Source organism: Rhinichthys klamathensis, unplaced genomic scaffold, assembly GCF_029890125.1.
Source record: "Rhinichthys klamathensis goyatoka isolate OS25496 unplaced genomic scaffold, OSU_Roscu_1.1 h1tg000055l_1, whole genome shotgun sequence".
Taxonomy (NCBI): domain Eukaryota; kingdom Metazoa; phylum Chordata; class Actinopteri; order Cypriniformes; family Leuciscidae; genus Rhinichthys; species Rhinichthys klamathensis.
In genome coordinates, this window is record NW_026606600.1 from 1371692 (window position 1) to 1383869 (window position 12178).

The 12178-nt window shown below is 41.9% G+C and overlaps 1 protein-coding gene across 1 annotated transcript in view; it reads right to left on the bottom strand.

The window, feature by feature from the left end:
• Nucleotides 1–12178, bottom strand: part of itfg1 (integrin alpha FG-GAP repeat containing 1) — a 167480-nt gene that overhangs the window by 41533 nt on the left and 113769 nt on the right. The window contains exon 11 of the mRNA XM_056248447.1: nucleotides 2733–2886. Within this exon, the coding sequence (XP_056104422.1) occupies nucleotides 2733–2886 (154 nt within the window). The remainder of the gene's footprint in view (nucleotides 1–2732; nucleotides 2887–12178) is intronic.

Sequence of the window (12178 nt, forward strand, 5' to 3'; positions counted from 1 at the left end):
TCAACATGTCCGTCTTGATGAGTATCCTAGCAGACATAGTCTGTTATGCTTTAAGTGAACTTATATGGTAAAGAAAGACACTCACAGTATTGTGTAGGCCTACTGAATCAGCTCTGAATTGAATAGCTTTTGTAACTTTAATAAGGATTAATCTTTCATTTATATAGTCAAATATGCAATGTTATTTTACATTTGATTATTTTATTCAATTTCTGTACCTGAAAACTAATGTTAGACCTACCTGAAAAGCATCGTTTATTTTATTAGTACCTTTGCTCTATTGTATTTATTTGTGCTTTTGCTTGTGGTTAGATTATTTGTTCATATTTTCTTTATTTTATTGAGTGAGAGGTTTTTGTGGCGAAAAAGGCCAAACCCACCATTTTCGTGAAGACTAGCTGCGAGAATTCAGCTGGTTAAGGTAGTACTGTAAGGAGACGAATTCCATGAACTGCGAATGTTGCAGTCGCTACCCCATAACTGTGGGGCACACGAAGTTTGCCGACAGTACAGGCACTTCACGGATACGCTAGTTAAACACAATCTTAGCCTCAAGCATAGAGTATGCGGTGACATGTTAATAAATCAAAAAGCAACGCCACTGCCGGTTGCTTTTAGAAGACAAGAGGTTGTAACGTTAAATCAGAGCGCAAAGGCATTGTAATTTCTGCATCTATTATCAAAGTATTTATTAGTAATACAATGGAAATTTAATTAGTAGAAATGTGAATATTTGGTTAGTATGCTGATTTACGGTGTGTGCTCCTAAATTGTCTTAGCCTGGTAATACCAAACTCTGCTACTTCGCTTTGCTTCGTAGACAGAGTCTGGAATGGCATAATTGAAAAGTGTTTTATTCCTCGCCGGGGGGGGGGGGGGGGCCTTGTATGAAGTATAAAATCATTGGTTACCCGTAAGCCAATCACATAACGTTTGGTTATGACGCGTGTTATTCGCCAGCTCAGCCGCAACGAACTTCCACTGTAAACACATGTATGATGCGAAAACCAAACCATCGAGCGAAATACAGGAGTGAACATGGCTGACCGAGTTTTGCTGCCTCCTTAACCTGATCCCCCATGAGTGCAACCAAGGGGGACACAATCACAACTATCGGCTTGCCGGCCTTTGGCCTCCCCAGTTTCTCGCTGACGATCGGTAGTTGATAAATTAAACTGTTCCCAAAACCTGTCGGGAGTAGGGCCACAACATCACCTCCATTCAAAATGTTTACCAAACACTCTTCTTGTTCGGGCTTCAGTTTGCAAATGCCGGGAATATTCTCCACAACAGAGCAAATTGCATCCCGTGTCTCCATATCCGAGGTCGTTTCGATTTCCTTAACCTAAAATACAATCTTAAACTCGGTGCTTAGCGTCTACGTCACGGCTCTCAGCCCGCCCTCTGTTCGTTGATTGGCCGGTTGTTTTCAGGCCGGAGCAAAACTGATGTCGATGTCTCAGACTGAGTACAGAAGCGAACTGAAATAGAGCGGAAGTACGAATTCTGATGCAGTCAGGCTAAAATTTTCTGATTCTGCCCCTAAAATTTTCAGTTGGGGGCCACTGTGCTCCTAGTGAATAAAGTTAGTCTGGAGCCCTGATCAGTGAGATACACACAGCTCAAGGGAGGAGAGATAGAGCTCTCGCAGGGAAGCTATACGTTTGGACTACTAAGAGCAGAAAATAAGAGGTGAAGACCCCAAACCATAAGCACACCCTTAATTCTGTTCAACAGAAACAGTGCAGTGAATGAAAAAAAGAGAGGAGGCAAGCCTTTTCACAGCCATTCTGAAGTCTGTAGTAGAATTTTTAGGCAAAATAAGAATGTGAAATGTAACAAGACATCAATTTGAACCCCTTGACAATAGGTCTGAAAATTCTGCATGGTCATTTCAATTTGAAGGGTAGATTGACTTTCAATTGTTTGGGTGTCAAAACATAATAAATGACAGACCAACAAAATATTAAATAAAATAATATTGTGTTTGGGTCATGTGTCTAGAATCAGCATTTCTAGATGCTGAATGTGTGTTATTTTAGTATTATTTATTTATACTACTATAGTATTTATTAAAATTAATGTAATTTCAATTAGCTTTTACTTTTATATTTTCAGTTTTTGTTTTCATTTAGTTTACATTTTAGTAATTTTGTAGTGTTTTTGTCATTTTCATTAGCTATTTTTGAATAATTCTAATTAGCGTTAATTTATTCATAATTTTTTTTTATTAATTTAAGTCAAATATATTTAAGTTAGTTGCCATGCAACATTTCAAAATTTCCTGTAATTTTTTATGACTAATTTTATGACTAATATTTCATTTTATTTCAGCTTTATAGCAATTAATGAAAACTATTTTTAATAGTTTTAGTTAACAACAACACTGCGGCTTATTCACATCAGGTTCAAAGAAGTCTTTAGACTACAGAGACTGCTACACTATTGGATCACAGGGTGTTAAGCATCAGAGACTGGGGTTTGTTGGAAATGTAGAGGGTGTAGTTCTCTACTCTCAATGTCAAAAGAGGAGAGAGCCTGCACACACCACTGGGGCAACATTACAGTCAGAGTAAATCAGATAATAACTAAAGCTCGGTATAATGCGGGTCACAGAGACATCAACGAGATGAAGAAAGAGTGATCGGGGACAGAGAAAGGGAGGGAGATTAAAGCAGCGGCAGGGTTTTTAATTAAAGCGCCAAAAGCAAGAGGAAAAGGCCAACACTTACGTCCTCATAGATGTCAAAAAAAGTGGCCACAACAGCCCTGGGGATGGCACTGAGGTCTGACTGTTCCCAGTGCACACTGAACATGCGGCCCACCTCCCGACAGCTCGCGTTATTACACGCCACGTTCTCCAGCAGGAATGCCTGCTGCTGCGTGCTGTGGAGAGAGAAAGAAAAGGAGAAATTACTGTTAATGCGAGTAGGTCTGAGGAACACAATGCTAAAATGTATGCAAAGACACTGTGTCATGTTGAATTTAACCCTTGCTAATTAAGTTTGCAAGCATATAGCAAATCACTGAACTCTGACCAATTAAAGAGCATGTCTGAGCACTGAACACTACTTAAATTACAATATCATCCACATACATGCACACCGCGGAGAACAGTGGAGAAGCAGAGAGCTTGATGAGCGAGTGAGACTGGAAAAATGCCTGAAACTTGTGCACTGAACTTTTCAATCCCTAAATTAAAAAGGCAATTAAGCAGAACCTATTCCTCCCCATAATTCAGTGCTGAGTGTGGGGGAGCTGGATCTGGGAGACAGCAGTGAATTTTGAAATGCTTTTCTGCATTGCTCAACAACCTATCTGCCAGGCCTCTGCTTTATTCAGGACCCTTTTTCATACCTTTATAGTCTGATATTTACCAGTGACACTTCTCAGAACTACTCTAATTTCAACCTGGGCATGAGTGAAGCTAAAAATAGAAACTGTATGAAGGTTTTCTTCTCTTTCTTCCTTCTGCTGTTTCTCCTTGGTTTCAGGAGAAGGAAATGCAGATGAGAAGTGCACAAAACATACATTTGAAGCGTGTTAACCGCTGCCAACTTATCACAAAGCACATACTCGAGTTGAGCTGCATAAAAAGATTGAGCTGCATAAACAATGTTCCAGCTTCGAAACAAGTTGAGCTCTATCGACATACTGCTGATAACCACAGACAGAAATCCATTTAATAAAAACAAACAAAAATTTTGTTTAAACTAATATTTAAACAGTTGTACTGCTTAATATTTTTGTGGAAACCATGCTACTTTTTTCAGGATTCTTCGATTTATATAGAAAGATTAAAAAAAGCATTTACCAACCCCCCCCCCCAAAACCTAAAGACCCCAAACTTTCTCTCACTTTACACTGTATATGTGTGTACAAAGTTGGCTGTATTTGTGTACACTTACAGTACAAGAAATGAGGCCTCACAGTAAGAAAATTAGGCGTGAAACAGACACACACCACTCAATACAGTGTTTAACAATACAGTGTGTTCAAGTCAGTAATTATATCCATCTTAAACAAAATAATTGTCAGGTCAGATTTAGTTGATCTAATCTAATGGACCACAGTACAACCACTACTCTGTTCAATACACACCCACAGATGGGACTCAACATACAAATAATGTGATTATTTATTTAAACTCATATTCAAGTTGGACCATGAAAATGAATTTCCCAGTTTAGTTGTCCGGGATGGTTTGGCAGGCGATGAGTCTTCCTGTGCGGATTGTCTTGGTCAGTCTGGGACTTGGTGCACTAATCTGTGCATTTCACAGCCAAAGCCCCTGTACACCTTTGCTGGCCACCCATCAGTGCTGCTGATTTGGGGGGGGGGGGGGGGGGGGGGGTGGATGGGACGGGACTTTTGCCATAGTCAACCAGCCAAGCAGACAAACTTTGTCCCCTCACAGGATTAAATGACACCACACTTACTGCTGCACGGAGAACAGATGCTTTACTGAAGCTTTCACAGGTTTAACTGGCGGGCGCACACAGAAGGAAAGTTTTTGTCCTTGTATTTGGCTGTACAACTGTCATGGCTGCCAATTTAAAGACTAGTAGTTAAAATACACCAGTGCATTCGGAAAGCATCTGTCCTCAAAGCACAAAGACAGTAGGTGCCAGAATTTGTGTGTGTGAACCAGAGTGGTATTTTAGGTATGTGCGTGTGAGTACAGTATGTGTCATTATGAGTGTGTGTCTGGTCAGTGGGCATGCAGGCCCAACTTCCTATCCTTTCGCTCCCTCAGTGGAGCACAGTCGTGACCGGTGGCTCGCTGTGCCATCCGCACACCCATGAGCACACACACGTTCCTCGCTTAATTGGGAGCTTCGGACTCAACACCATGGCAAACCCAGCAGGGAAGAGCAGGCCAGAGGCAAGCCTACAGGCTGACCTCTCCCTCCGCCTCTTTCAACCTCCCTCAGTTTTTTCTCTCTTTCTAAAGCAAAAGAAGGATTTTACTGTGCCGTTTCCTGACCACTGTGGAGGCCTTGCATCAAAACGTGAATTTTTTAAGACATCAGTTATCCAGAAGTCAAATAGGGTGCGAGAGAGTGAAAGAAAGCCATGTTGAGAGGGACGGCAGGCGGCAGGTCTGCAGATTCTCTGAGGGGTAAGATGACAGAAGCAGAGAGATCTCGTCCCCCCAGGCATCTCTTCAATACCGGTCCACCCACTCTTCCTGAGGCTTTTCTCTCGCTCTGTCTGTTGCTGTATGTGTTGGTCTACTTCATTTTCAATTTGCTCTCAAGGGCAAAAACAAAGCAGTCTGAAGGGTGGATGGCATTTCAATCATTCGCTACTTCTGCTCTCTCTCTGGAAATAGTATGTTCCTGAATAAGGAAGAAACAACTGATAGACATGCAGAAAATACTGTACATAGGAGGCTAAAAAAGTAATTTTTTACTTTATAAATAAATTTGAGCAAGTACATAACCAGCCAGTGTTCAAAACTGTCTGTTCGCCTTAGCTCGATTCAAAACGGTAAGCTTGTAATAATGTTTTTAATTCCAGTGGTACTGGTGGATTTCCGCGGGAGATTCGAGCATGTCTTTGCGTCATTACGTCACATCTGTACACATGAAGGAGTCTCGGCTAGTATAAGCTATATTGAGTCATTACGTCACATCTGTACACATAAAGGAGGAGTCTCGGCTAGTATAAGCTATATTGAGTCATTACGTCACATCTGTACACATAAAGAAGGAGTCTCGGCTAGTATAAGCTATATTGAGTCATTACGTCACATCTGTACACATAAAGGAGGAGTCTCGGCTAGTATAAGCTATATTGCGAGTGAGGATGCTGGAGGTGGATATTTATAGCCTTTTCTCACAGCACTTGATATAATTAAACTTATTAATTTGATGGCGGATCCAGAAAGGTTCAAACGACACTCACCAGTGACAACTGGAGATTCACCCGTTGTAAAATGCAAAAGACTTCGGACTTCGAAGTGGCTACAGAAAAAAAGAGACTGCAACCGGCCCATGCGAAAACAAGGATAAAAGGGCTTTAAATGTAGTCACGCAATGCTGATGTTGTTAACATTAACGATTTGAGAACAAAGTATAATTTGCACGGTTTGACGTGATATGATAAGAGATCGTTAGATTTAATCAGCGCGATTTACTGCAATGCTTTTACCCCTTAGTTGGCCAGAACAAAAGTGGATGTTTCTTACTTGTTCAGATGACATTTTACGGTGAAAATTCTTGGTAACGCTTCCTTTTACAGTCCTGTTACCCATGTACATACTAGGTACTTATTATAGTAATTACAATTACTGGGTAATAACTAGGTACTAACCCTGAACCTACCCCTAAACCTACCCCTAACCCATTTACTTACCTTATATTAGCCAGTACTTTCTAGGTAAGTACACTGTAAGTACACGTAAGTACTGTAATGTAAAAGGAAGCGTTACCAAATTCTTATGTTGGTCATACTTCCAAAAAGAATAATCTGTGATTCTTAATGACAGTATCCACACCGGCGCGGTGACTGACAGCCGCACACTCTCCTCAAAACATTGGATTCATCCGCGCTGTGCCGTGTCGAGGCACAACCCACGTAAAGTTGATAATTACGCGATGTTTTTCGCGTTGTAGTGTGAACTGTAAAAACGGAGGTATTTGAAAACGATGACGCATGTTTAGTCATGACTGCATATTGTACCAATAGATATTCATGTTTATACCAGTATTGTGCCTGTTGTGTGCTATTCACTTTCACACAGTTGCTTAAAATATTTGCACACTCTGCAAAGATGAAAATGTACTCGCATTTGCTGTCCTGCAGCAAAACACGAGAGCAGTTGCGTTTTAGACCAAACTTATAATGGTGAGTGAGTGCGACATGGAGGCATCAGTGAATGGTGCGATATTTTGCTAAATAAAATTCTGTCAGAAGAATAGCATGAGAACCTTATTATGTCTGTTCCGTCTGTATTATCTCAGTGAGCTTTTATGAGGTTTTACACATGCACAGTAAGGTGAATTTAGTGTTTTCCGACGTTTCAGTGTGGATGAGAAACTTTTGAAAAACGCTACTGTGGACGGAGAGCGTTTTGAAAAGAAAATGCTGTTTTCAAATGTAACTGGATTAATGTAGAAGCAGCCAAAAGACAGAATGATAGATAGACAGACATAACGACAGACAGACAGATTTATGGATAGATAGATAAATAGATAGACAGACAGATACCTAGATTCCCTACTGTCCACCACAGTGACCCTCATTAATGTGTGTGTATATATACTAAAACACTGTGGTATCAAATGTTCACACATTTTCTAATTTGTTACACTGATTATTTAAATTTAAGTTATGTTATAATAGTTTCTTCTATTATTTTGATGTTTTATTATTATTCTATATTTACTTGGCGCCATGACCAAGTACTGCGATGTTTGGCTTTAGCATTGGAAGGCAAGCGTAACATGACCAATAAGTTGCCACCTGTTCTAGCAAAACATTACACACAGAAGACAATATTCCTCCGCCCAGGCGAGCAACCACCAAAAAAAGGTGTTAAAACCAATTCAGTGCTGATTTCACTTCAATTCAGTAAATATTTCACTATTAAACGTTGAAGGTAAGATTTTCTTCAGCATTATTGCTCAGAGATTGTCCACCTACCTATTAAAGAATGGCTTCATTGACACTTCAGTTCAAAAAGCGGGCATTCCAGGGTTCTCAGGATGCTTAGAACACATCAATGTTATCTGGCAACTAATTCAGTCAGCTAAAAAGGAGAGGAAGGAGCTCCATGTGACATTCCTGGATTTGGCTAATGCATATGGTTCAGTGCCACATGAGCTTCTTTGGGCAGCATTTGAATTTTTCAGAGTATGTCAATAACAAATTTAGTGAAAGCCTATTTTGGAGATTTACAATTTAGTTTCTCAACTCCAGAATTCAGCACTGCATGGCAATGCTTAGAGGTTGGAATAATGGCAGGATGCACCATTTCTCCACTGGCTTTTACCATGGCAATGGAAGTAATCATTAGGGCATCAAGATGGGTAGTAGGAGGAGAGCGCTTGGCTTCTGGGATGCGACTACCACCAATCAGAGCATACATGGATGACATGACAACCATGACTACAACAGTAGCCTGCACTAATCGGTTATTGGGGAAGTTAACAGATAATATTGAATGGGCAAGAATGCAATTTAAGCCCTCTAAATCAAGGAGCATCTCGATAGTTAAAGGAAAGGTAGTAGATAAAACATTCTTCATTAATGGTGAGGCAATACCAACAGTTTCTGAGAAGCCAGTGAAGAGTCTTGGGAGATGGTACGATGGGGATCTAAAGGACACAGTTCGAGTGGGAGAAGTTAGACGACAAGCAGTGGAAGGGTTGAAGAGCATAAACAGCTGTGCTCTACCAGGCAAACTAAAACTCTGGTGCTTTCAGTTTGGTCTACTGCCAAGGTTGCTGTGGCCACTGACTGTGTACGAGGTTTCTTTGACAACAGTGGATAAGCTGGAAGCGTTAATTAGTTCATACATCAGGAAATGGTTGGGAGCTCCACGCTGCCTCAGCAGAGTGCGACTTTGTAGTAAACGAATATTGCAGCTGCCAGTCTCTGCTTTAACCGAGGAGTTTAAGTGTGCCAAGGTCAGACTGGAAATGACCTTAGTAGAGTCATGCGACAAATGTGTAAGGGAGGCAGCCCCTGTGTTAAAAACTGGTAGAAAGTGGTCAGCAAAGAAATCTGTGGTAGAGGCAAAGGCTGGCCTTCAAATTGGTGATATCGTGGGACAGGTACAGCATGGAAGAGGGGGTTTTGGGCTCAGTTTAGCTCCTCCTAAATGGTACAAGGCAGGCCCAGCTCAAAGGAGGAAGCTGGTAGTCAACGAGGTGCGAGAGCAGGATGAGAGGATGCGGTGTATAAAGGCCATTTCTCAGGCCAAGCAGGGAGAGTGGATGAGATGGGAGAGTGTGGAACAACGCAAGACGGGCTAGCAAGACCTTTGGTCAATGGAAGAGAGTAGGATCAGTTTCCTTATCAGGTCAACATATGATGTTCTCCCATCACCACAGAACCTAAACCTCTGGGTAGGAGAGGATCCCTCTTGTCCTTTGTGTTCATCACCTGCCACATTAAGGCACATTTTGACAGGATGTAAGGTGGCTCTTAGCCAAGGTCGGTTTACTTGGCGCCATGACCAAGTACTGAGATGTTTGGCTTTAGCATTGGAAGGCAAGCGTAACATGACCAATAAGTTGCCACCTGTTCTAGCAAAACATTACACACAGAAGACAATATTCCTCCGCCCAGGCGAGCAACCACCAAGAAAAGGTGTTAAAACCAATTCTCGCCCAGGACAACTGGAAGCTGCTAGGGACTGGAAAATGCTGGCTGATCTTGATCAACGGCTTATTTTTCCACCTGAGATTGCCACCACTAACCTCCGACCAGATATTGTTTTGTGGTCTGGATCAGCACACATTGTTCAACTGATAGAGTTAACAGTGCCATGGGAGGATGCTGTAGATGAGGCGTATGAGAGGAAGAAATGCTCATCTGGCCACTGAAGCAGAACAGCGAGGATGGAGAGTCCAGGTTTATCCAGTGGAAGTGGGTTGTCGAGGATTTGTGGCACACTCTACAACCCGGTTCCTCAGAGACGTCGGATTCAGTGGCCAAGAGTTGTGTCGCACAGTAAATAACTTATCTGAAGCAGCAGAAAGGAGCAGCAACTGGCTGTGGTTGAGACGGAAATATTCTGGCTGGCTGTGTACAGGCACGCTACAGTTCCGTAGATTTCTTGAAAAACTCGAGGAGTCTGTTGGTTTATTTGTATAGTTTGCATAGTAATTACAGTTATCACGTTCCTGTGTATATTGCGTGAATGAGGGTTGGTGTTTGGGCAGATATTGTGTTTTGCGGTAGGTAGTATGCCATACGGAACCGTTGCCACTGAATCTACTTTAACGAAGACAGTGGGGCTCGACAGCCTTAGTCAAACGGGTTGGCTTGTATGATTGGGTTGCGGAGGGATTGTGAGATTGTGGTTAGGTCACATGTGAACTACGAGGAAGGAGCAACCTCAGCAGCAGGAGGGATGTAGAGGTCAGTAAGCTGGGCTGAGTTGAGTGGGGGACGGAGGGGGGTGACTCTGGGACGCCAGAGTCACTGTTGAGGTGTTGTGGGCTAGTCGACGAAACACTGAGGACGGAAGGTGCCCACTTGAAGACCCTAGAGATGTCCCCTACTCGGCTCAATCCAGACAGTTGTCGTGCTGGTCCACTGGGGAGACCACACTGTAGTTGCAGCCGTCGTGTGTGCTGACGCGCCAAGTACACTGCAGCCGTTAACGCCGGACAGAAGGAGATTCACATCACCATATGGAAAGAAGCGTAAATGGATGAAGCATAGGTTACTGTAAAGCTACGTCTTAGTTTGTGCTATCTTGGCGAAAGCCGAGTACAAATCAGCATGAAGTTTTAACATCTACTCTCGTGTAATTTAAAAATCTATGTATTCCAAGCTTTGGCAATATTGTATTATTTACAGTCATGCCAATAAAGCAATTTTGAATTTGAATTTAGATATACAGACAGCCAGAACGATAGACAGACAGACAAACAGAGAGACAGACAAATAGATACAGACAGAATGGCACTCAATAGTTTGAGTGAAAGAGAGATCCAGAAAGCAAACAGCAGCTAGTACAACTGACATGCTAATGCTTCAGCATGCATTGCTGGGCTAATCAGCTCGGACATGAACCCATGCTTGCTACAACCTCTCCCTGGACTCAGAGTACTTCATGTAGACTGCATGAACGAACAGAAACATCATTACCAGAGTACGGCAAGTGGATCAGTTTAGATAAGAGTGTCATTTAATGCAGAGAGCAACATAACGAGAAAGCATGTCTTCCCCAATCGGCTGATGTAGATTTTTAGAGACCTTTCAAATAAATCCCTTCTATCTAAAGTGAAGGAAATAAATCTTTGCTTAAATGTTTGACAGGCCTTTAAACTTTAATCGCGGCTGCATTTCCAGATGCCATTAAAAGAAAATGGGAATACAGTCCACTACGATGGATCTGATGCTGTCAGGAGTGAAACATATTGACACTTATTGACATTTATCTTCTATCTTTGCAAAATGAAGACGTCTTTTTACTCTTAGTTGAACTGCCACTAATCCTGACTGACAACGAGACAAGTATTTCAAAACACATGCTCATGAGATGGATGGCCATTGCCTAGCAACAGAGACCCGTGCAGCTGCAGTAGCTATAGATTTGAGCTTGAGCCCGAGCTCAGCCAGAGCAAATAATTCAATTTGCGAATAATTCCCCATTAAGATATATATATACATGGTAAATAAAGAGATCACTGCCTATGTGAGAAAAAAAAAATCAGGTCTCATGTATTGCAGGTGTGAGCTGCACTCGGTATGAACAATGAACAGCCTAACCGCAGTAAAAACATACACCCATTTGCCTCAAACTGCAGAGGCTAATAGCGAATGCAATCACGTCCAAGTGTGTGTGTTTGTATCCAGGTCTTCCCCCGTGCTCCTCATGGGAGTCTTCTGTCTCGTCCCTCATAAAACTCAAGCACTTCTATTAAGAGGTAATCCTGCCATCATAAAGAAGTGTGCAACTGATGGTATTCAATTATACATGCTCAGCATAATGGATCTCTGTGATCTCACTCCTCCCGTCTAGCACAGCTTTCAACGCTCCTGGAGACCCATGGCTGATCACTCTATCCTTTTCTCTTTCTCTGGCCCCCTCTAAGCATTGTACAGGTATACTTCACCCCAGCAGGTGGTTTTAAGAGGCAATACTGCTCGCTGAGCTGTGCAGGGGCTTCCTGTTGCTAAAGACATGTGTTTTTCAGGGAATAATGGCTGGTGTTGAGGACTGTTCTTCTATTCATTTCTCACCTTATCTAGGTGGGTTGAATTCAAATAGTATGAATTCCTCTGTACTAACATTAAGTACTGCATTGTATGGCTTTATAGCTATGCGATACAAAGCCATAATCCCACACACTCCCCAATTAAAGGCAGTGATCTAATCAGATTCAGTTAAATTTAGAAGGGTAATTGAAGGGAAAGTTTACACAAAACTTTTAAAATGCACCCATCTTCATGTCGCTCCAATCCTGTATGATTTTGATTTTATGTACAAAAA